Source organism: Protomyctophum bolini, assembly GCF_963924005.1.
Source record: "Protomyctophum bolini genome assembly, chromosome: 3".
In the NCBI taxonomy this organism is placed as follows: domain Eukaryota; kingdom Metazoa; phylum Chordata; class Actinopteri; order Myctophiformes; family Myctophidae; genus Protomyctophum; species Protomyctophum bolini.
In genome coordinates, this window is record NC_137864.1 from 4728422 (window position 1) to 4753841 (window position 25420).

Here is a 25420-nt window from a genome sequence, read left to right on the forward strand (position 1 = left end):
ATTCCATGCTTTTCAAAAGAAGTACTAAGACACGTTATTGCATTTCATTTAAGACAGTGGCTCTCAAATATTTTCATTTCCCATGACTCTCAAGAGTTACAGAATACAGACCTGTAAGGGTCCAAGGAAAACCAAAAGCTACTTTGAGAACGGCTGGTTAAGAAGGTTAATTGACCACAAATATTAGAGTTGTCAAAAGGTGCTACAAAATTGAATAAAACATAACAATAAAATGCTCACTGTGGTAATAGCAAGACTTGCACGACTGGTTTCCACAGTAGTTCTACTGGTTCAACCGTAATGAGTCAAATGTTACTAATGACTAAACATGATGTGGCAGCAATGTCATCTGTTGACATTTGCAGACACTATAGAACAGTGGTGCTAACTTTTTCATTTCAGGGGACTCCATAAGTGTATGAAATGTTTTTTGTTAAACACTACTGGTCTGATAATATTTGTGGGGGGGGGCTAAAAAGTGGTTTAGACACATTTCTATACATAGTCAAAACAAAACAATGAAACAGGCAATGGACTTATAGGCTATAGGACAGTTGTTTATACAACATATTTTACAAAATAACCTTTTGTGCTATAATTGTAAAAGTATTGTACGCGGTAATCGCAGCTCACACAAGGACCATAATAGAATAAGCTGTGTTTTCACTACAGCGGCAGAATTTAACCCGTTTTCTTATGTCTGTTTTTAATGTATGCTGCAGGACGGTACAATTTAATTTATCCAAGTCAATGCTAATAACTTGGTGTGTAAATGTGATAGCCTGGCTAATCAGCCAGACCGAATCAGCCATGGGTGATACATCATCCCAGAGCACTAAAAAAAAAGAGAGATGTGATAATGATAAATAAAACGGATTCAGAGAGTTCACTTATCTCCTGTCTGAAACTACGAATGCACACGACACATTAATCTGCACTCTTTCAATAATGACATTTGGTGAAGTTACTAATAGGTGTATAATATAGTTATTTGTCTGCAACGTTCTATTTCAAAACAAGACTTGGAAAAAGTAGCCATAGCATATAGCTCTGATAATAATGACATATAATTTAAACCAAATTATGTCATGGATTTAAGTAAGTAACCCCTGGACTGCTGTGCTATGCATATGGGTCATATAAAGGTTTGAACTCAGATGTGGGCGCTTATATGTACATTTGGCTTCTTGTGTGGTGAGGATTATAGGGAGTTAAACGTCTGGTAACTTCATGGAGTTACTGTATATGGTGTTACTCTTGGTGCATGTGCTTTAGCCTACGTAATAGTGAGAGGCTATCGCACAGACAAATGTGTCCGTGGCAAAGATTCTAGATCATAGTGTTCTTATTTTTACCATAACACCTGATTACTGAATGTCAGTCTCCAGGTTTTCTTCAGAATAATGTATGACACTGATTTACACTGAGTCCACACTATAAGACAGTGATTCTCAAAACGATTCATTTTCACAGACCCCCCATAACTGAGATTGTACAAATGGAACCAAATGGACCCCATACTGGTCCATTTGGTTCCATTGATCGTGTCCGAGGCTATAGCTCTTTATGGGCTATATCTTGCGCCACCCCTTAACCCTAAACTAATTAGCCATTTTTTACTATTTAAAAAAACCCTTTAAACCATTTGGGTGTTATAGCATTATGTTATGCTTTAGCTATTTTTGAAAAATCGAAGAACGACTTGACATAGAAACAGCTTTTTCAGAAAACTGTCTGGATTTAGAAGTCATTTATAGAACCCAGGTTTCCAGGTCTAAATGGCTTAAGATAGTTCAAATCTACAAGCTCAAAATGTGTTTGTGTTTGTCTACTACTAGTTTGACATGATGAGGGGTCATCGTCTTTGAAGCATGCGGTACTGTACTCTGAAAACACTTCCAATGTGTTATGAGTAGTTATGATTAAGTCGGTGATGATGGCAAAACAAAATAATATCAGATAAAGGACAGCGCTGCTGTCACGAACTTTAATAGCTACAGTGATGATAATCATTATCATAAATGGTGTTTATGATTATATAAACACCATCTACATGCTGTTTATAGTAATCATTATAGGCTCAACATCGGTGACATAAAGTTATTTTAGTCAGTTATGTGGGTGACTTCTTGAACCATTTCAGACAAGTATATGTAAATTCTAAAACATTGTAATGTAGTACTAGTGTTGAGGTTACACGTTACAGGCCAAAATTGGCATGCTCTAAATCAGTTATCCGGTCATGCTGGGAAGGAAATGATTCGTAATTCCATCATAATCCACCGGAAATGTTTCAACTACTGGAATCGTGTGTGTGTGTGTGTGTGTGTGTGTGCGTGTTTGTAGTACCAGTCTCTCAGTGTGTGAGCCTGTGAGGTCATGAGATTGAAGGCAGACTCACTGACTCAAGAATGTAGGCTAACCGCCCTCAGGATTTTACGTCTGGCTCAAGTGTAATGTTTATCAACATCATTCCACAAACCTTAGAACAAAAGTCAACGTGAGAACGGAATCCATCTTTCAACAACATTTATTTTGTTACACACCGTGTTTGGAGATAATACAACAAACGTATAGCAGCGTTGAATGTGAGGTAACAACAGTGGGATATACATGTATATCATTGTCACAGGTCAGGCATTTACCACAAAAGTCTTTATTTTAAGTGCCGTGGTAACATGAATCCCATTAAGGCAGGAGACTTCATGAGCTTGCTTTTTGAGTCAAGCAGCACATTAGCCTCGTCATGTAGAACAACATTGATTCATCAGTCCAGAGTAGCTATTGTTCATCCGTGAGTAATCGAGTGAGCGAGCCACAAAAATGTCCCTTCTTCTTCTGTTTGTCTGGTCTTGTATTTCCCAGAAGCTACAACAGCAGGAAATTCCCTGAACTCCACGATGCTTCGTCTCTCACGCACCTTTTGAGTCACTCATTTCATTTCATGAAAAAGAAACCCGTTTAACAACGGGCCAATGAACCACAGTTAATAAGAGGGGGAGAATCTCCCTCCCCCGCAGTCTCTTTGGCTCCTTCCTCAAACTTTTCTGGCCACGAACCACGAACGAACTTCGTCGCGGACATTTTCTTTCTTGTCCATAGAGAGAGAGAGAGCCCTGCTGGCGGGTTTGGCAACAACGAGACGACCTCAAATCGGCTGAGAGGTCGCCATTTGGCTCCAGTAATCCCATTGTCCCCCCCCGGTGGGGGCACCGCCGATGTAGGCCAGCTCTTTGGCCCCTGTCTGTCGGGTACTAGCGAGGGCATCAGATCGGCCCTCCGGTTTGTTATACATTCTTTATATCAACGGCCCTGTTTCGGGGGCCACAGTTCACAGTTCAGAATGCAGGGATTATTCTGTTGAGAGATAACGTGGCCAGGGACTCTCCGGCGCGACAGTTGCCGATGCCGATGGCCCCTGAAGCACCGCCCAGGGCCAGGGGCACGGCGTGCCTCTCCTCGCCGGGCTCCAGTCTCGCCCTCTTGCTGGGAAGGAAGTCCGGCGCCTCGGACGCCTTGCCCCGGCGTTTCCTGGGGCTTATGACCGGGCTCATGTTCTCTTTATCCTCTTTATCCGTCTCTTCGTCGCACATTTCGTCGTCGTCGTCGTCGTGTGGGGGTTCCGTGGCCGCGCTCTGTGACTGTGGCTCCTCCGGGGCAGTGGGGGAGGGCGGCTGGGCCACCGTGGAGCCGGCGGTGTCCATAATGTCCATCGACTCCTCGGTGGTGGTGGTGGCGGCGGCGCTCTCCTCCTCCTCCTGGGCGAGGAGGCAGGCGGAGTGGTAGATGTCCCGGGCCGATCTCATGACCAGGGACAGCAGCAGGCTCCGGTGAAGCCTCAGACCTCCCCGTTGGCTCCGGGAGGCGTACAGCTTGCTTATGGACACGGCCAGTATCCGCTTGGCTTCGACGTTCACGTCCAGTGCGCTCGTCGCGGCTACTGCTGTGGTACTCATCTTTGCGTAATTGCGCACGGTTGGCACTTCCAAAAAATGAAGTCGGCGAACTAGTATTAAAAAAAACTACTTTGTATTTCTTCTCAATTCCTTGAGGACTAGTTCTTGTCAGTCGGTGTGTTGTGTCACCGGCTGTTCTCACACACAGTAATGGGAATTAGCGAGCAACAGGGCGGTATTATATTTCCACTGTGACGTCAGGTGGACTTCATTCCTCACAACAGACCCCGCCCAGACCTGCTAGCCTCAACAAAACAAACGCTCAAATATAATGTATCGTATGATTTAACCCTGAGAGTGTACTAATGAAACAAAATGGACCCTTACATTTGAAGCGGCACTTAATTCTTAATTACATAGTAAATAATACTAATTCTGCGAGGTCCTCATACTGACTGTGATGCAGTGAGACAAAAATAAACTAGCGATATATTTAACCGTGTATTGAACGAATTAATGTGTTTAATGCAGACTGCATGGTCCATGGGAAAACATATCCTACAATTACACACAGTAATATTGTTATTTCTCCACTCCACATATGTATTATTGCATTATTAATATATTCCTGCTCTTGTTACAAGGTTACAGCTTATTTCATGAGGTTTTAGTTTTAGGTCTTCATTTGGAATCTGTGACAGTGTTGGAAACAAAATAAAACAGTCTAATAATGTAATCAAGACGCACAATAGGCAACACTTAATCAACACTTAATCTAACCACTTAATCAGGATTTTGAAGCCATCCATGTGATATGGAACAGAACCATTGTTATTCTATTCAAATGGGAACCGATTAGAGCGCATTTGTTTACATTATGCTAATAACATCATTAGTCTACCGATTGCATCAAGTGGAGTTCCCTCTCTAGCCTACTACAGTTCTGTCCACCATATGAAAAGAATAGCATGTCAGTGTTTACATGATAAAACGCACTCAGCGTTTCAGAGAATTTACGGAGGCGGAAATGTCTCCAGTTTCCAGGGAGTTTCTCTCTCTCTCTCTCTCTCTCTCTCTCTTTCTCTCTCATTCACAGACACACATACACACGCGCGCGCGCGCATAACACACAAACACGCGTCACATTCCACCGCCATATATGGCTAATCCGGCAGCAGGAAGTCCCCGGGGAACGCGCGCAATGGAAAAGCCATTACGGCAACGCGCTCAACCGCAGCTCACTTCCCCCCATGCTGGCCCCGCGCGCGCACGAGAGAGACAGAGAGAGAGAGAGAGAGAGAGAGGGGCGCCTCCACGCTTGCCTGGCGCGCACAGCACACTACACTGTGGTGACGTCATCGCAACACCAAATAAGGACCTGTCACCGGTCCAAGGGGTTACCAAGGCAGTGGCAATGATTGAGGTCAAACGGTAGAGGCAGCTGTCACTCTCTCAAGCACACCATTATTGCTCTATTTTTAGCATCTCTCCCTCCACATCATTCAGGATTCAGATTGAATCATTGTTGACTCCCTGCAGTCCCAACAATCAATGCTCTTTTGTCATAGAAAGATATAACTATAGCCTTGGCTCAGAATACTTGGCATTAAGATAACAGATTTGAAAATCTGATTTACTGATTTACCTTCTATCTGCAGTGCAGACAAAAACAAAATCATTGTTTTAGTTGTCGTAAGTCTGTGATAATAAGACTATACTTAAAACAAGTGTGTGTATATATATACATTTATACACTTTACATAACACAGTAAACACACACTTCATAAATGATTAGTACCCTTGTATTATAACATCATTATACCTTGTTCTTTTTTTTATTACATATTTTGTATAGCTTGCACTGTTACCAAAGCTGACGAAGTCTGCCACACCAACATTTCACAGCACATAGGCCTATAGTTCGACGAACAGAACCTCTTGTTGAACCTCAGCCATATGCTGTCATTCCACAGATTCCCTTTGGAAAACCTTGTAAGTGGTCCAGTCCTAGACTATATATGGTAGCCTGTTTGGTTTATACGGTATCCGGATCACCTTAATCCTGCTGTAGGCTATAATAAAATCCACCCTTCTTCTGACACGGCTGCTTGCAGTGTCAGAAGAAGGCTGATCACTTACAGAACATTTGGAACCTGGCAGACAGCTAGTGGTGGAAAGTAACTAAGTATATTTACTTTACCTAAAGTAATGATTTTGAGTTATCCAATTTTCAATACTGGAGTAGAAGACTACACTATATCTGAAACGCAAATATGGTTGCCTGTTACTCCACTACTATTGCTTACTTTGTAGACTTTGAATATTATTACAAAACACATTAACCATTTCCAACGAATAACGAGATTGTCGATCCGCTATTTTAGACTTCTATACATGATATTCTTTTTTTTTTAACCCTTTTAAACTGCCATTTTGTGTCCAGCACCAGCAGGGAACTGGATGTGTGCAACCCACCTGTTTTGAACAAGTTTGTGAAATGGGACATAGGCCTAGTACTGCAGTGCATGATAGGTACTTAAAGTATATTTTCATGCCAATACTTTTGTACTCTTACTCGTAACTCGTGTACATTTTTAACACCAGACTTTTTCGTCAATGTAAAAGCATTTCTAATTTGGGACCGCGCCCAAATACTGGGCTGAGTTGTCTGAGAGACGTCTGTTTTTGTTTCAAATAAAAGGAAAGTGTCGAGGGACATAATATAATTACTGGCGAGTAACGCTGAAAATCAAACCCATTTGCAGGGCCTGTCTGTCTGTCTGTCTGTCTGTCTCTCTCAATGGGTGTTAAGAATAACACTACAATGGTCTGTGAATTTTCCCCGGACAGGATGGGAGGAAGTGGGGTGGAGGGGGGAGGAGCAGAGAGGGAGGAGAGGAAACAGGAAGGGAGGGAGAGAGGAAGAAAGAGCTGGACAGGAAAGGGTGGGAGGACGGGGAGGGGATATGTGTGTGTGTGTGTGTGTGTGTGTGTGTGTGTGTGTGTGTGTGTGTGTGTGTGTGTGTGTGTGTGTGTGTGTGTGTGTGTGAAAAAGAGAGAGAGAGAGAGAGCAGTGTTGCCATGTCGGCTTATTATAAAGCGAGTTTGGGCTTGTTTTTCTGTAAAGTTGCTTGTAAATATTGGTAGTTGCGGGTTGCGTATTTTTGGGGCTTGCAGGTAAAAAAAGGGGGGGGGACAAATGCACAACGGACAACACTTGTTTATCTTCCTATCCTTAACACCATATAGGTCGACATCATGCTATAACTTCATGTTGTGTTGTGATAATACCAGTAAGACGCGCAAACGCGGGAAGCGAACGCAGCTCGTACATATTTGGGTTTTTTTAAGATTTTTTTTTAAGTTAAGTTATTTTTAAGTTAAGTTTTAAGCCATAACCATACGAGTAAGACGCGCGAACGCGGGAAGCGAACGCAGATCGTAAATTGCAATAACAATTAGAATGAATTAGTGTCACTCAGCTCCATATATGGGCACAAAAGGGGCCAGGTCCACAACAAACAAATCACTGGCCCCTTTTGTGCCCATATATGGAGCTGAGTGGACCTGGCCCCTTTTGTGCCCATATATGGAGCTGAGTGATTGCTGATGCAACACACTCCATATTTGGATAGCGGGACAGACACACGGACAGACACACAGACATGATCTGCTAGGTCTCATAGTAAGTGCTCACTGCGTTCGCAATAAGGAGTCCCCAAAGCAGCTATACGTCCAAATATGGAGTGTGTTGCATCAATCACAAACAAATCACTCAGCTCCATATATGGGCACACAGGGGGGACACACGGACACACACACACACACACACACACACAGACAGACAGACAGACAGACAGACAGACAGACAGACAGACAGACAGACAGACAGACAGACAGACATGATCTGCTAGGTCTCATAGTAAGTGCTCACTGCTTTCGCAAATATAGCAGCAGCAGCAGCCTACTATACTATGCCAGTCAACTGTCTTCCTTCTGTGTGCATTGTGTGCAACGCCACGACGGACCATCACCGCCGCAGATATAAAAAGCAGCTGGTAATGATATGACTATGTCATCATTTCTTGTTTTTAAATAGCAGATGATTTCAAATCGCCTAGAGTCCCTTCTTTTGGGCTTGTTTTCGTAGAACTGGTCACTTATTTCTGTCACAGAATCTGGCAACACTGAGAGGGAGAGAGAGAGACACAGAGATTGTGGGGAACATTGTAGTCTCATTGGGTCTCTTCTCTGCAAACCAACCCATTTGGGCTCTCAAACTTTTTCACGTCAGAGATCCTCAAATTGATAGTATCTGGTCAAGCACCCACATCTGAAATTATGTTGTGCCAGGGACACAACCACTCTTAAACATATAGCCACTTTATTGTTTCTCTGCCAGGCGACAAGAGCTGACTCCTAACCACAGAGGTTGGCTATAGACTATAGAGCGTCGCAGTCCCTCCCTCCCCCTTTCAGAACCCTGGAAATGAATCGCAATGCACTTTGACCATAGGCATTTCTTAAAATATTAATTTAAAGACCTTTTAAGTGTCGTACGAAGCCAACTCTTGTCGTGACAAATCATGACAACACACACAATATTTTGGACCAAACAAAGAATTAGAAAGTAGAAAAAAACAGCAGGTTACAACACTTTTTTTGTTGTTTTTCTTCTTTGTAATTAAACGATTCTATTGAACTCATCATATCATCATCAATATTTCAAATCAATGGTCTTTTATCGGGTGTGTGCTATGAACAAAAAGTGTCTCTCAGCCTTTTTTCAGCCATATGTCACATTACCAAATGTAACCAGAGGAGCAACGTAAAAATAATAATACAAGGAAGAAGGAACAAGGAACACTTGACATTTATATTCTGGGAAATGCCCAGGTTAAAAAACTTGAATGCCTCCCCCTAGCCAGCCGGGGCGCCTGATGAAGGGGAAAGGAACTGGTTCCTTCCACGCACTACGTCCAACCAGGGAAACTCCCCCCCCTGTCAGGTGTAAAGGAGCAACTTGGACACTCAGGCATAAAGGAAGCATGAGTTCAAGTCCGTTGCTCTCCCCATGTCCCTCATATATGGGGACTAGGTTGGCGGAGGGTGTGTAGAGCCCAGGATCACATTAGATAATTGAAAAATGGGTTACAAAATCACGGGGCCGTTCATAATACAATTGAGGTATGAAGCTGTGGGCCGTATGACATTTATCCCAGGGCCGCATTTGGCCCGCGGGCCGCACTTTGGACACCCCTGGCCTATAATATATGATTCTGCTTAAAAATAAGTTAATATATTTTTGCTATATTGACCACCACTATGGATATTTATATCAACATGACCATATATGGGCAATTGGTCGTAATACTGATGACAGGGATCTCCATATAAGAGAATAAAAGAGACTGACAAATACAGAGATCTCCATATATGGGCATAGGCCTAAGGGACAAGGGGCAGACACACAGATCTCCATATATGGGCATCAGTCAGTCTTTGAAGAACAATTTGTTTTAACTTACTTCCTCTACTCCACATTTTTGAGTGCTCCTCTTCCTTTTTAATTAAATGTTTTTGTGCTTTGATGCTTTTTAGCATCATTGTATAACCGTACCACTTTATTATTTGCAATAATAAATTAAATAATAATAAAAAATAATAGTAATTCTACTTATATGTATGAGGCCATGCGGTGACTGCCTGATACGAGAACCCTGGGAAAGAGTCAGTCCTGCTTAGGGCAATAGCAACTTGACTTGACCTTGCTGTATATTATATGAGCCTTCATGCTGCTCGCTTACATAACAACAGTCACTGAGGGTCTTAGTACTAAATTATCACTCATTTACTTTGCTTGCTTGGACATTACATTACATTCAGACACATTGGTCATAGTAAGATTAATACAAAAATAGCATCATTATGCTTAAATAGAATTTCAACATGAAATACATTTTGTTTTCTATTACACTATAGCAACTAAATTGCAAGGACCCTTGGTGGTCCCCAGACCTGAATGAATTAATGAACGAATTAATTAATTAATGAACGAATTAATTAATTAATGCAGGTGCATGAATGCTACCTTTTATATTATGCCTGCCTGCTCCATTTGCGTCATAGAGATACAGAGGCAGTGTGAGCATAGAGTGTGAGTGATTGGAAACGCCACGTGCTACCAACCAACCATGCTTCACGTCACTGGGTCATCGGTCATCTGGATGATGCGCATGCGTCCACCCAGAAGTTGGAGCAGAGGAAATCAACATGTCGCTTGAAGACCCATTCTTCGTTGTGAAAGGGTGAGAGATGAGCTTTGTAACCGAGGCTTTATGTGAAGACAGCTCCTTTATTCAATTTTGACGTGTTGTTTCATGTAAACAATAGCAACCGCCATCTCGGTTATTATAGCAGCGTCCAGTTACATTGTAGGAGGCTAGCTGTTTAGCTAGCTAGCATCAGAGGCTACAGTTAGACAGTTTAGTAACGGGGGTGGGGGTGCGGCTTTACACCAAAGTGTCGTCCTCTACTCTGTGTAAACAACCAAAAGCAAAGCACAAGAGTGCAGTTTAATACAATACAATTGAACCCAAGAAATAACTATGTATGGCCTTTTTCAAGAACCCCCCATGACCGAGTGTATCCATTTGTGCACTCAAAGAGCTGCAGACCTGCAAACTAAAGGTCCATTTGTACACTCAAGAGTATCAGACCTGTAAGTGTCCATTCGGAGCCCCTCAAGGAACCCCAGAGGGTCCCTGGACCCTACTTTGTGAAGCACTGCTCTACAGTCTTAACAGTATAATGGTTGTTTGGTTGTAAACTTTACAGTCTTTACGACATACAGTATAAAGGTTTAAGTTGTATGGTATGTGTGTACGGGGGTGCCGCCCCCCAATCATTGCAGTCTGTCAACCAGTTCACAGAGGGTTGCGAGATTACAGAAGGTTGTGAAATGTGCTCCGATTTGTTTTGGTTAAATGGGGGTGGGGGTGGGGGGGGGCGCTGTTGTGGAGAGATCACCACCAGATGACTGGTCGTAATCACCTCCTTAAGATGATACTTTTACTTCCTTTTTTAAGTGTCAATGTTGTTACGTGCATGTGTGTGTGTGTTTCTCTAGCAGCCAATACACCAGATAGTGTTGTGGTTGATGAAGAGTCCAGAGAAGTGCCCGTATTAGAGATAGCCTGCACCTTTGAGTCTTTGACCACAGCCTAGACTAGAGGAAGCCTTTATGACCAAGGTCATAAAAGACCAACCACTTCTACATAACATCTCAGAGCTGGGCTATTATAGGTGCAGACTATTTGTATTTATATGTGGCAGCCTAGGGCAGTTATATGCACAGACTGGTTGTTAGAGGGTTCCAACAACTTGGGATGTCCAAAAAGGAGGCAAAAAAGGCTGGCAAAGTATTGTGGTGTCTCTGCTATAATTGGCAGCCGTCATATATGGCGGAGACGCTGTTACTTCTACCCATAGAGTACTGTGTGACCTGCCTGTTGTATCATGAAAACACATCATGCCATGACTTTGCAGATGTAACTTTAATGCGCCTATAATATTTGTGTCCTTGTATGCATATCCTTTGTGTGGACATAAATAAATGGTTAATGTGTGTGTGTGTGTCCAGGGAGGTGCAGAAAGCCCTGTCCCGAGCACGGGGTCTGTATAATCGCTGGGAGGAGCTGTTGCAGGAAGGGCCACAGGTGAGTCTGACAGCCGGGAGTGGGACATTTTGCATAGTTTTTTTTTCATTGGCCTAAAATATTGTCTTGCATACATTCATGAATCCACTTGCTGACCGATTTGTCTCTATAGGGGTTTATATGTGACCATACCAATAAGGCAAAAAATCCATTATGCTTTAAATAGCATGTGTCTAGTCAAACTAGGGGGTTTTCATGATTCTGAATCCATTCCAAGCATTAGTTTTGCACAAAAAACACTCCATGGGCTAAAACCAAGGGGCCAGCTAGGCACTCCAATGTTGAAGCGCTGGGCCCTAGTGGTAAGAGGAAGGACTGCAGGCGGACCCGTGGATTCTTGACGAGGAAACCCCGTGCAACCGAGCGCTCAATGTTAAAGCCCAGCTGCACTTTGGACACCAAAATTTAGTGTCCAAATGCTGATTCAGCGGAAATAGACGGTACTTCCGGCAGCCTTCCGGGTGCTTCAAAACGCCACTGAGCAACTTCCACTGACATGAATAGCGGCGGGGCGCGGAGCTTCGCGCCAGTTCAGTCTCTATCCTTTTAATACTCTATGGCTAAAACGGCCATAGCCGTCATCACAAAATGTGCTGACCTCATCACATTTTGTGAAGTGGCTATGGAAGTTTTTAGCCCATAGCCTAATTGTGGAAAACTAATGCTTGGATTGGATTCGGAATCATGAAAACCCACTAGTTTGACATGTCGCATGCTACATAAAGTGAAAATGTGAAAATCTTGCATTTTATATAGGTTGTTAATGGTATGGTCACATATATCCCACTATAAAAATACATTGCTAGCTCAATACCGACAGCCAGTCAGCAAGTGGATTCATGAATGATAATATTTTAGTCAAATGAAATTTAAAAAACTAACACATTTCCCACTTTAAACAAAAGAAGCCTGTTGGCTGCTGGACTAATAATCCCAAACTATTATAGATATATACTTTATTAATCCTGTCCAACACATACATACAGAATAAAAAAGAAGCATGATGAACATGTAAAAAATACATTACATCTTTGAAGAATAGAATGCAGTAAAAACAATAGCTAGAAGTTTAAAAGGCCTAAATTAAATAAACAACACAACTGAAACAATACTTGTATTGTAATAAATTGTGTGTTCAATCAGGCATGACATAGTCCTGCTATAGGATACGTGTTTGGATAAGTGTTTGTTGATCTTACACACACACACACACACACACACACACACACACACAACCAAGTAACTCCAGCGAACCTGCCCGTAACCCATTAAAACCGGCAAAAGCATCTCTGTCGTTTTAGATTTTAACACTGGCTATTCAAAAATAGCAGATCTACAAGCTCACAGTGCACTAGTGCTGTCAGAACGAATTTCATAATATGAAAGAAATTCGAATATTAAAAAATATATATATATTCGAAAGCTAAAATTGCCATTCGAATGGAGCTTTTATCATTTATTAATTCTATTTAATATATTTATTTTGTTTTATGTTATTTTATCCGCTCACTAAATGTATTGAGTAACGAATCTACCGCTGTGAAATCTCCACGGCCGCTTCCACTGCATGTGAAAAGGTGCACGTCCGGTCACGTCGCAGAAGAGGTCAATGATTGGCTAACGTAGGGCCAGATTTCAGGGTAAGCCAATCAGAGACAGTCTACAGGGTGGGCGGGCTTACTGGCTGTAACTCTTTTAATCACAGACACACAAACCCTTGTAACACATGCATAGATACGTCTAGTATACTACACAGACAGAAATCGCCGGTAGAACGAAAATCATAATACAGTCTCATGACACAACTTTATTGCACATCTGTGCTTGCCTTTCATCCACGCTTCTATAGCCTTTTAAATCTCATTTCCCATCCACGGGCACAAGCAAAGTGGTATCAGCATCTTCCACCCGATCTGTGCTGTTGTTTCTGACGAGGGTAGCAACTAGTTAGCATGGGAGCTAACATTAGTTTAACGCCAAGGAGTCCTCCTTAATAACACTATGGTACACGGGAGGCGGCCTTTTTTCCGACAGCATTCTAGCCGACGGGGCAACGGTCCTCTCCGCAGCGGGGGGACAATGCTGCGTTTACACGGGCAGACACAGACGAATGCTAATATCATTTGGAGCAGCTACTGTACACGTCTGTTTGCATCAACATGTTGCTGGCTTCACAATGAATGATAGACTTTATCGTTGCGTCTGCCCGTGTGTAATGGTCAGGGTTTCAATGTCCACAGCAGGCAGACCTGTCAAAAACCTTGCACTTCCCAAAACTCACAAGACATGCCAGCCACGTGTATTATTATAGGCTAAATATGAGCTAAAATAAACAATGTAAATATTCGAATATATTCGAAAATTACAAATAATGAAGCAATGAAATTCGAATTGGATTATAGAGGTGAACTGACAGCCCTACAGTGCACCACTTTGTGCAAGCTTGTACATTTGCTTTGAACATTTTTGGAAAGAATCTGAGTGTGAACTACTGATCTAGAAGGCAAATAAATGGGTGCCTGCAAGCCCTGCAGTACTGTACCCCTAGGCTGTACAATCATTACAAAACACACGTAAACACCATATTAACCACATTCTTTCACACGTACAACAACAACAATAAGCACAATGAACAACAATAACATGGACATGCCAAGGCATGCTGGGAATCCCTCCTGAGCCAGTTGCAAAGAATGCCACAATTATTATACACAATGGTTTTAGTCACAGAGGGCTGTATTTTGCGTGTCTTAAGTACCAGGTCTTATTCCCTAACTAAAGACCTGGAGGCGTGATCAATGCCATTTGGCTATTCTGAGTGGCCAAAGAGCATTAATCACGCCTCCAGGTCTTTAGTTTACTCAAGTTAGGGAATAAGACCTGGTACTTAAGGCACGCAAAATACAGCCCAGAGAGTCCAGACTGACTGTTGAGACTGTTTGGACAGTCAATCTAACTCGACCTAAGGCTGTCAATGAAAATTCCAATTTCAAAATAGAATATAAAAAATGTTCTACATCACTTTTCTTTATTTTATTTTATTTATTTAGAGGAGCCAATTACTTTGAACTTTTTCCCCCAAATGACAATTAATTTGTCCCCACACACATTCCTGTGTCGTCACTACTAGACTAGTACTGTTGTATCCCACTGACTCACCTGCCGGTGAGGAGCCCCAACCGGGAAAACGTAGGGCCTTTGTCCTTCTCCTCCCGCTCGACAATCCCCACTGACAGTTATTTGGCCGCCCGCAGGAGTACGTGCAATGACCAATATCACTGTCCCCGGCCGGCATCCCTCCCCCGCACACAGGCCAATTTGTTTTTGGCATAGACGGCTGACAAGGCCGGATGCACCACGGTGGATTTGAACCCACAACCTCTGTGGTGGTGGGCAGGGACTTTACCCAAGTGCCTGCACAGCGTCCTTTCAATTGATTCAAAATGGGCGGACTGCCCAATGTAATAGGATTTTGAAGATGAGAATACTATCCACCTGTTGGTTGTCTGTCAGATGACCTATTCTTACACAAGACCCATGTTTGACCATGTCCACTGACCACTGACCACACCTCCAATGTATTCTCTGCTCTGCCATTGTGTATAAGCGAGAGAAATGAAAAGGGCTCAGGAGGCTGGCTTACAGTGCAGTCTCCCTGGGCTCGGTACAGACCAGTCTGTAATAGAAGTGACATCGTTTCAGTCCACTCTCTACCTTGATTATTTCCTAAAGAGACTGATGTGAGTTCTAAATAATCCACTACTCCGTAACTCCGACATCCCTTTATGCCGACTACGTGGCTTTGCGTGCGGCTAGGGTAGGGACGGGGTCGGTAATGCCGCGAGTCGGACCAACGCAACGGTATAGGGTGATGGAGATCTAAGAACAAAGGTGGACTGTGGATGGGGGAAGGAAAAGCTACCTTGTGGCTACTGTGCAGCCTAAGGGCCGATTCATACTCCTATTTTAGAGCCGAGTTAAAAGTCTGTTCGGCGCTGTAGAGCCTACAATGTGACGTCATTTGACGTCATTTGAGGTCACATTAAAGTCGCCTCTTCGGTGCTACTGAAAATTTCTGACTGAGTGACTGAGTATGAATCGGCCCTAACGCTGCCTCCGCAACTGTGCAGCTACAAAGATACAGGCTACCATTTAATCTTCAATGGAAGCCGGCGGCGACATGAAGATACAAAGATAAATCCTACATTTGTACGGTGCTACAAAAGGTACAAAGCTACAAAAAAGGTTGAGCTGGTTTCAACTTCAGCTACAAAGATACAAATATGTGTAGCTTTGTATCTTTTGTGCCAGTGTGAACGCAGCATAACATTTGGCTTCTGGTGAGGTAATCAGCAGTTGCTGTTTTGTGTTCACAGGTGAGTCAGGATGAATTGGATTGGAGCACCAATGAGCTGAGGAACTGTCTACGCGCCATAGACTGGGACCTGGAGGACCTCAGTGAGACTATTAGTATCCTTTTATATCTCGAGTACCTCTGATCTCTGTATTTTAACGTCTTAACCTATTTAGACCTGAGGCTGATTTAAAAAAAAAAAGGCTTCTAAATCCTAAAAGTTTTAAGAAAAACACTTTTTATGTCAGTGGTGCTCAACCTTTTTCATGTCAAGGACCCCTAAAATTATATGAATTTGGCCGCCCACCCACAGATTGGCACCACATTGTCACGATAAAAAAAAAAAAGCAGATCTACAAGCTCGTAGCTTGTAAGGGGTTCCCGTTCTGAATGGGTTAAATTAACACTTTGACGGCGGATAATTGTTTAATCCAGGGTTCCAGTCCAGAGATTGTCTGTCCTGATGAAGGTCTAATCGACCCAATAAAGAGCAACATTTGGGCAAGTGTTTGACAGTGTGCGGGACCCTTTCTTTGTTTTTCAAAGATACCCTTTTTAAGTATTAATCCAGGGTTCCACCACGCGTAATACGCTAAACCCGCTATTTGTTTAATGCGTTTAATTCGCCGTTTTAAAAATGATTAAAAATAAATAGCGGATTTGTCCCGGAGCTAGTGACGAGGCCGTCGCGTTATCATGATGATGTAACCGGAAATCAAGTCATCCTCTGGGCTGCTAGGGCTTCTGGGAAATTGAGCCCAATGCATGTGAACGGGGCCTACAGCATGCTGTGCATGGTGGTTTCGTGTCGCATTGTCATGGCCGCTGGTGCTTCTGATCATAACAACCCATCTGACTATTTCATGGCTGAAAGCTGCAAATACTTCAGCACATGGTAATAAAACGATCTTGGCAGCGTAGAATATTGGATTAAATAGCGGGGAACGCAGGGGTTATGCAGTAACACTGCATAACGCCCCCACTTGATCATACTACAGCGTCACACCAAAGCATCCAAAGTAGTAGATCTGCAAGCTTGAAGACAAGTTATGACTGAGTCATTCTTGTGTTTTTTTATTGTCACCTGTAATGACATTGCCGGAATACGGGCGCCCTTATGGACCAGAGCTACTGGTACCTGTCCGGGGACCAGAGCTACTGTCTGTGTGAGGTTCAACCTTTTGTTTTCATTCTGTTATGTGCACACAGCATAGACTGGTTTCTTCCAGTTTCTTACACATTGAGTGTGAGTCAGAGAGCCGGAGGAAGTAGACTCACTGACCTTCTGCTTGTTTACATAAAATAACTAAAGCAAGTGTGCCAAACACGGTTGAAATCCCTAGTGCTTAATTAAAGTTTGCTGTGTTATACTGAAGTAATAATGGCAACAGCCAACATATATTATCGGAAGATAAGATACTGAAGCCCGTTTCATTTGGGAGCAAAAAGAAAACAAATAAATCCATCATTTATTTTTGCAAGATGTGTAGATTAAGTCGCTCTGGATTAAGAGCGTCTGCTAAATGCCTAAATTGTAAATTGTAAATTGTTATACCGGAGGCTACATTTGACCTCAATGAAAAGCTTCTTTGACAGACATGCTTTCTCTTCCTTGTGGTAAAGAGCAGTGGTTGCACAAGATTGAGGGTTATGTCACACAGGGAAAGTCATGATGATTCATATCTGACCTTTAAAGAAGTAGTTCACCAAAAAAAAACATTTTTTTATCAATAACACACCCCATGAAGCCTTGGATTCACAGAGATTTCATTGTTTTTGTTGCATTCCTAATCCTGAAACAACAATTTGATTGCCAAATGATCGGCTCCGTGAATTCAAGGGGTGTGTAATTGATAGAAAATAATTCATTATTTGGTTGAACTACTCTTTAAAACCCATTTTGGGGCGGGAACCCCTTTTGGTGTTTTAAACATTATTATGTTATAATTTAGCAATTTATTTTTTAATCGTAAAAATGTGGCGCAAATCTTTAAATATATATTCTTTCAAAGTGATTGTTTTAAACTCAGGTCTAAATGGGTATATTTGTTTGTACGTGGATGTGTATGGTTTGCGTTGTATTAAGTAGCATTAGGTATGCAGAGGTGTGTCAGATAAAGTACCGGTATTATTATGAGTGCGCGTATGGAATCCTTGACTGTTGACAGGTATTGTGGAATCCAACCCTGGGAAGTTCCGCCTGGGGGAGAATGAACTCCAGGAGAGGAGAGCCTTTGTTGAGATGACCAGGCAATCTGTACAGGTGTGTGCAGTGCACATTCACATTTTTTTTTTAAACTTCAAACGTTCCCTGGCTAATAAGCCTTATATGCCCTAATAAATTATAATTGGCCTCTATAACTATCATGAAATAAAACATTAAATAAAAACACCTTAAATATTTGATTTATTTTAGAATTACTTTCAAAAAAATAAATAAAAAGTGCAATATTTGCCTCCGAGATCTGGTAGTGGAGTTGAGTGAAGTTTTGACATTTGAAAATACTCCAGTAAAGTAAAAACGTATGTACAGTAATTGAGTAAATGTACTTAGTTCCCCATCCTTTCATTTGACCTCAACAGGACTGCTGTTCCTGAAGCAGACTACATAATTTAAAAATCACCTTCTGTCCTTTTAGAACACGTAGTCTATATATAATTTGCTTTCAAACCATGGCACAGGAACAAATTGAAATTAAAATATTACTATTGTAGGTGCAAACTGATTATAGTGACTTAATGTAAGTTAAATGAACCCTGTCATTTTGCTCAGTCCTATTGGAACCATTGAGGAGTGTGAGCCGTTAACTACTCCCTCTCTTATTTGTCTTTTCTTTTTAATTCATTTTTTTATAGGAGATGAAGGAGCAGTTGGCCAGCCCTTCTGTTGTGGCTCAGGCTGAAAAGAAGAACAAACAGGTACGCACACACACGCAAACGCAACCGTTTACAGTTCACACTTGGTTTGTCATACAATTTCTGCGAACGCTGGCTGACTCACAAAAATGATATATCCTCCTCTGTGTTGGCCCAGGCTCTGTTTGCCTCGTCGGGCCAGGACAGCTCCTCCACGGGTATGGAGGCTCACCTGGTGTCTGCCAACTCCAGGTACATCCAGGATCAGCAGGAACAGCAACAGGTGAGCTCATGGACGCTTATCTTATCACTGTTGTACTCCCTCAAAGGATTCAGTTACACACTGTAGGTCACACTGCATGTCAGCGGATACCAGAGTCTGCTTTTGAGAATAAGTCTTAACCACTTACATGCCCTATGTCATGGTATGACGGATGGTAAAAAAAAGAAAGAAAAAAAAGTATACTTACACGCTCACAATGTATTGTTATACTTGTTTTCTGTTAATGAGTTTCTGTTATATTTCTGAGCCCCCCAAAAAAATATTTCTCATCTCAGTCTTGTATTCATTTATTTAATTAATATTTACCAATAATCAAAACCAAGTCTTTGGCCTGTAGTTGGAGGACAGTGTTGTTAACCCATTCTGACCGGGCACCCATTTTGGTGTTAGCATCATGTTATGCTTTAGCTATTGAAAAATTCGAAGAACGACTGACATTTTTAGAATCTGATCTCAGGCCTGAATGGGTTCATCAGACCAGTGTGTGTCCAGTGGAAACCTCGTATGAATCTGATCTCAGGTCAGAATGGGTTAATGTTGATTGGCAGTACAATTAATGGGTTTGGAAGTTTGACCAAAAGCGCTAATGGGTTCAATTAAATGGAGCGTAATGAGAGGGGGACAGCCCACCACAAGAATGTTGCCTTTTTTTTTTTTGCCATTTCTATCGTCTTGTCTGTGACTACCCAGTCAATGTGATTCTCTAGTCTAAATGAAGGGGAAAGGGGATATAAATCTCTGTGGGTTATATGGTTTGATTATTGCCATATCATTAATCACAATTATTGTTTGCCACAATAATCCTGACGTGTAATTTTCATATCGCCGCTCGCGCGCACGCGCGCGCGTGTGTGTGTGTGTGTGTGTGTGTGTGTGTGTAGCTCATTGTGCAGGAGCAGGATGAGCAGCTGGAATTGGTATCTGGCAGCATCCGAGTCCTTAAAGACATGTCCGGACGCATCGGGGATGAGCTCGACGAGCAGGCAGTGTGAGTATGGAGCGTGCGTGCATATAGTATACACACAAATCCAGGGCAGTACGTTTTCCTTTTGACCTGAGATCAGAAAAGGCTATGTTTCTATGTCAGTCGTTCTTCGATCTTTCAAAAATAGCAAGCTCGTAGCGCGCCACCCTTGTAGATGTGCTTTCTTTCAATGGGTAAAGCATAACATACACCAAAAGGGGTTAATCTAACCGACTCTTGACTGTTTGTGGCTTGTATGTCAAAGTGACTGGCAGAGTAAGGAATCTTGTGCATTGCTATAGCGTCTTTTTTTCCTCCAAAGCACATCACAATTAAGCAATATTTCACGAGAGGGTGTGCCGTCCCGTGATTATTGGCAGGACAGCGTTGCGGCAGGAACGAGGCCTTAGCCGAGTTCCGAAAGCGGAGTAGTGCTAATAATCTCGGTAAAGCACACCCTCGAGTGTAATATTGCAACAGTTACCCTTAAAAAAAACCACCCAACTCAATGTCATTGTATTCTACATTTGTAATGCCAGATTTAGCCATTTCTCCAATTCCCATGCTGCCGCTCAACCTGAGCCTCTCCCCACCCACACCTTTTTTAACGGTTTCAAAGTGTGAAATTAGCTGATCTACAAGCTCACAACGGGTCGCATTGCCTGCTTTGTGAGCTTGTAGATCTGCTATTTTCACTACTTTTGCGTGGTAATGAAGTACGGTAGTTACTTCAACGAAATAACAAATATGGAGATGCAAGGTTTCTGCCCGACAGCGAAGACAATGAAAAAAGTGTCAAGTGCTCTCGTGAACCAGTTTGACTTCCTGTGTAAGTTGAACCTTTATTGATCCCCCGAGAGGAAATTCAGGGCGTTTGTGTCGGCTGAAAGAGGTTGGTGCACACTGGCTGAGTGAGTGAATGTACGATATCTCATTTTGGTGTCTTGTCTTACAACCATTCCCTTAGGGGGCTTATAAGATACCAAAAACAGTTCTATACACAATAACACATAGCTCAGCAGCAGCGTGATAGTTAACACATTGATTGCCAGGTATTAATTCATTCATTCCCCGCCACCGGCAGTGTTTTTGGGGTGCAGCATATTGATCCGAAACCTCAATCCTAACCTAACCCTAACCGCAAGCACGGGAGCAGCGCATGTCGGACCATCGCTTTTTCGCATGGCAGCGAATGTCCCCCCGCTGCGGAGCGGACCGTTGCCCCGTCGGCTAGAATGCTGTCGGAAAATAGTCCGCCTCCCGTGTTTTTCAGTGTTTTTTTACCTTAACCACTAGCATATTGTACCGAAATAGTCAAATGTTCAAGGAGGCATTTGAGTCTGTGTCTGCATCACGTGAACCATATACGGTCTTATTTTTTTTGACATCTCTTAAACAGTTTTAAAGGCGAAGGCCAGTGAAACGAAGTGACACTCTTTCTTCGATTCAGTTCTCAAGTACGTCAGTTTTACCCCCACCCTTACTAATGGCCACTCTCATGGCTGCTGAGACAAGCCCCGGCTTTTCTCTTTTACAGTAAGTGAATGCGTTCCTCAGCTGCTTGCATGGTGTACTGTATGAGGTGCTGTTTTTGTGTATCGTTTTAGGATGTTGGGGGACTTTGGAGATGAGATGGACCAAACTTCAACCCGCATGGACTCTGTCCTTAAAAAGCTGGAGAAGGTCTCGCATATGACCAGCAGTAAGTTACCAGACTGACACATTGGGACATACACACTCTCGCCTAATCCACCTAATCTTTCTTTACTTTGTTGGTGACGACATGTATATTTAAGTCATGGCAGCGGTGCACGGGTCAATTCTGATTTAACCCATTCTGACCTGAGATCAGATTCATATGAGGTTTCCACTGGACACACACTGGTCTGATGAACCCATTCTGACCTGAGATCAGATTCTAAAAATGTCAGTCGTTCTTCGATTTTTCAAAAATAGCAGACCTACAAGCTCGTAGCGCGCCACCCGGTGGCGCGCTACGAGCTTGTAGATCTGCTATTTTTCAATAGCTAAAGCATAACATGATGCTAACACCAAAATGGGTTCCCGGTCAGAATGGGTTAAATCAAAGCCAGCAGCTTTTTTTGATGTTCTCTTTGCGATATGACATGTCGGATACATTTTTGCATCCGCATTAACCCGCATTTAGTCTGTACTCTGTCGGTGGAAACCTCATATGTCCCAAACTGTTCAGGATTCAAATTCAAAAACAGAAAAACCGCAAGCTCAAAATGCTCCGCACCGTGTTCCGAGCTTGTAGATCTGCTGATCAAGTAGAGGGCCAGGGCGTTGAAGTAAAAAATATGGAGATAAGAGATTTCTGCCTGACGGCAACGAAATAATACCAAGTATATATACACACCTGACTATAGCCTTGATGCCGCTGCAGTGGAGACGAATAGTGCATTGGAGACTCAAGTCTCTTACGCTCTCCTAATTTAGCTTCAATTGCTTTACTTTTTGGTCGCACAGTCGTCAGCGTTGGTAAAAAACAAAAAAAATTCCCTTTCGCTCGCATCGCGCAACTTCTCGTCTTTGCGTTGACTTTGTATGTAATCGCACCGCTATTCAACTATTTACTCTACCGCTAACCTCTCTTTTCAACAACTCAACACAATGAGTGCACACGTTAAAAAAAAAAAAACCTATGATGTGACAATGCAAATTGATTGTGTGTGTGTGTGTGTGTGTGTGTGTGTGTGTGTGTGTGTGTGTGTGTGTGTGTGTGTGTGTGTGTGTGTGTGTGTGTGTGTGTGTGTGTGTGTGTGTGTGTGTGTGTGTGTGTGTGTGTGTGTGTGTGTGTGTGTGTGTGTGTGTGTGTGTGTGTGTGTGTGTGTGTGTGTGCGTGCGTGTCTGCGTGTCGCTCAGGTCGGAGACAGTGGTGTGCCATCGGTATCCTGGTGGCTGTCATGATGGTTGTGCTCATCCTGCTGTTTGCTCTCTGATGATGCTGCTGCTGCTGCTGCTGCTGCTGCTGGGCATCTCCTCTCCCCCCGCCCCCATCTGTCCCCCCGGGGGGGGAACCAGGGAATGATCCACGGATGGACGGATTGCACAGAAATAGAAACGGATAATAACCTGAAAAACACACCACCACCACCACCACTCACTCCCACAATCCCTTTCTCTAATCGCACAACAGAGTGAAATGTTTTTGTTTTTCTTCCTTGGTGGTTTCATTCTAATGTACTGTATGTACGGTATAGGCCGCAGGCCCCGCAGCCTTTTGTCATTGATATGGAGGGGAGAGAGAAGAAGATGACACTAATGTTATTATTTCACATGCTTGTGTTTCTTCTAACGGTCTGGAATGATGGTACTTAACGCAGACGGGAGAGGGAGATACAGAGAACACGAGAGGGGTGGGGTGGTGGGAGGGGGGGGGGGGGGGGGGGCGTCAGTGTTGCCTTAAGTATATTTTTCTACCTTTTGTGTAAAGTGCAGTATGTCACGCGCCTATATATTTGTATTGTTATCGTGGGGTGGGTGTGGTTGGGGGGGGGGGGGGTAACTCCAGCCTGCTGCCACATGGCTAATTGTAAACTGTGGCTGTTCAGATTGTCAGCCAACAAGACAAATGAATCCATGGTCCCCTCCTCCCTAATTATGATAGCATTCGATCAGGTCGGGTTATCGTTTAGTCTTGCGTTCAGTGTGATGAACGCTAACCCCCCCCCACCCCACCTGCAAACTGGGCATGCACTGGCAATGGCTTGACCCAGTTGTACAGTTAGTTGGTGATATCCTTGACCTTGAGCGTGTGTCTTTGATTGAGAGGGTTTTGTCTAATGACTGATGATGCAAGCAGAGCAGAGGAGGAGATGATGGTAGCTTGCTTGCTGGGCAGGACGGGACACAGAAGCCTTCGCTGTTGATCTGGGTTCCAGGCTCCCTCTTGTGGAGTGTGCAGGTCAGGCGTTTCCTTGTGTCATGTCGGGTAAACATTGCTCATGGTGGGCTACAAAGGATTTGTGTAAATAGGACTGTTTTATTTTACTTTGAATTTATTGCATAAATTGATTTTATGCTTCTACTAAGTGCTGTGCTTTTATCAGAAACTAGAAAGGTGCCGCTCGGTTGAATGTGCATCTCCACCAGGCCAGGTGGAACTCCATATTTAGGCGAGTCTGTGACGTCAGTCAGCATACTACTACTAGGTATAGTTGCGTTTCCATTAAGCCGTTTTGAAAATACGAAGCAAATTTTCAGAAATTCTAAAAAGAAAAGCACATGGTTGGCTATTGGCCTGTCCAGATGCTGTCTTTTGTCTGTTTAAAAAAAAAAAAAAAGTCCTTTATTAAATATTGGGACAAACAATTAAAATCAGATTGATAAAACAAATTATAAAGTTGCCCTTCATTTTGAGAGATGCGATTCTTGTAGTTGCCCCGATTTCTTTTCGTCACTCTTGATTTCTTCCCGAGCCTCTTCAAATTCTCGCTGAACCTCTTAAAAAAACATTCTGGGCTATGTTGCAGTTGGCACAGTCCCTTTTCTTTGTGTTTATAGCGGCCTACAGTGATATGATATGATAGTTTAATCAGGTCAGACTTGGTAGGCTATTCATTCATTTTAAGCTACTGTATGTCATGCGAGTTAAATGTTTGCCACTTCCTATACTTCAAAATGTATTGAGGAAGTGTTTAGTGCATTTCATTAAGAGATGAGAAGGTGTGTTGACAGGGGCTGGTTTTGTTTCCACGTTGGCCTATAAGGGATTTAAAATCATTAAAACGTAGACGACGGGGACGAGGGAACCCTCCGACTTTTAGCGGCTCAATGTGCGAATGGACGCGATAATTGTCCGGCGAATATCCATTTTGGACGTGTTGACGGTGCTCGCCGCTTCCGTTGTTGACCACCTCCGTTCCGAGGTGTTGTGGAGTGTTTGACTTGGAAATATACATTGACCGATGGAACTTCCATGATCAACGCACTACTCGGCTTCAAAACATTCAAGACCGCGCTGCTAGGATCCTTTTTAACCCATTTAGACCTGACGTCGAAATTAAAAAACTAAATCTTCTAAATCATGACAATTTTCTGAAAGATTTGAGGCACGTTTTATTTCAGAAATAGCAGACCTACAAGCTCATAGCACTATGAGCTTGTAGATCTACTATTTTTCAATAGCTAAATTATAACAATGTTTAAAACACCAAAAAGTGCTTGCCACTCCAAAAGCCATATCATGCAAGTTCAATGCTTCCTAATAAGATAAAATAAACGCCTCGATGGAAACACAATTTATGAAATATGAGTTTGGACAGCCGGTTTCCGACCACCATTCACTTGATTATAAAATGAATGTTTTAATATTTCCTTGTAAGT

General features: G+C 42.8%; 2 protein-coding genes across 2 annotated transcripts; one reads left to right on the forward strand and one right to left on the reverse strand.

Moving 5' to 3' along the window:
• Positions 1–2514: 2514 nt before the first annotated feature.
• ier2b (immediate early response 2b) lies at positions 2515–4088 on the reverse strand. Its single transcript, XM_080760304.1, has one exon. It carries the CDS (start codon positions 3954–3956, stop codon positions 3339–3341), a length of 618 nt encoding a protein of 205 aa, XP_080616430.1. The 5' UTR covers positions 3957–4088; the 3' UTR covers positions 2515–3338.
• A 6045-nt stretch (positions 4089–10133) lies between these two features.
• stx10 (syntaxin 10) lies at positions 10134–24119 on the forward strand. Its single transcript, XM_080759784.1, has 9 exons — positions 10134–10204; positions 11539–11614; positions 15991–16084; positions 18137–18231; positions 18825–18887; positions 19003–19107; positions 19989–20095; positions 21679–21773; positions 22958–24119. Exons 1-9 carry the CDS (start codon positions 10170–10172, stop codon positions 23032–23034), a joined length of 747 nt encoding a protein of 248 aa, XP_080615910.1. The 5' UTR covers positions 10134–10169; the 3' UTR covers positions 23035–24119.
• Positions 24120–25420: the final 1301 nt, after the last annotated feature.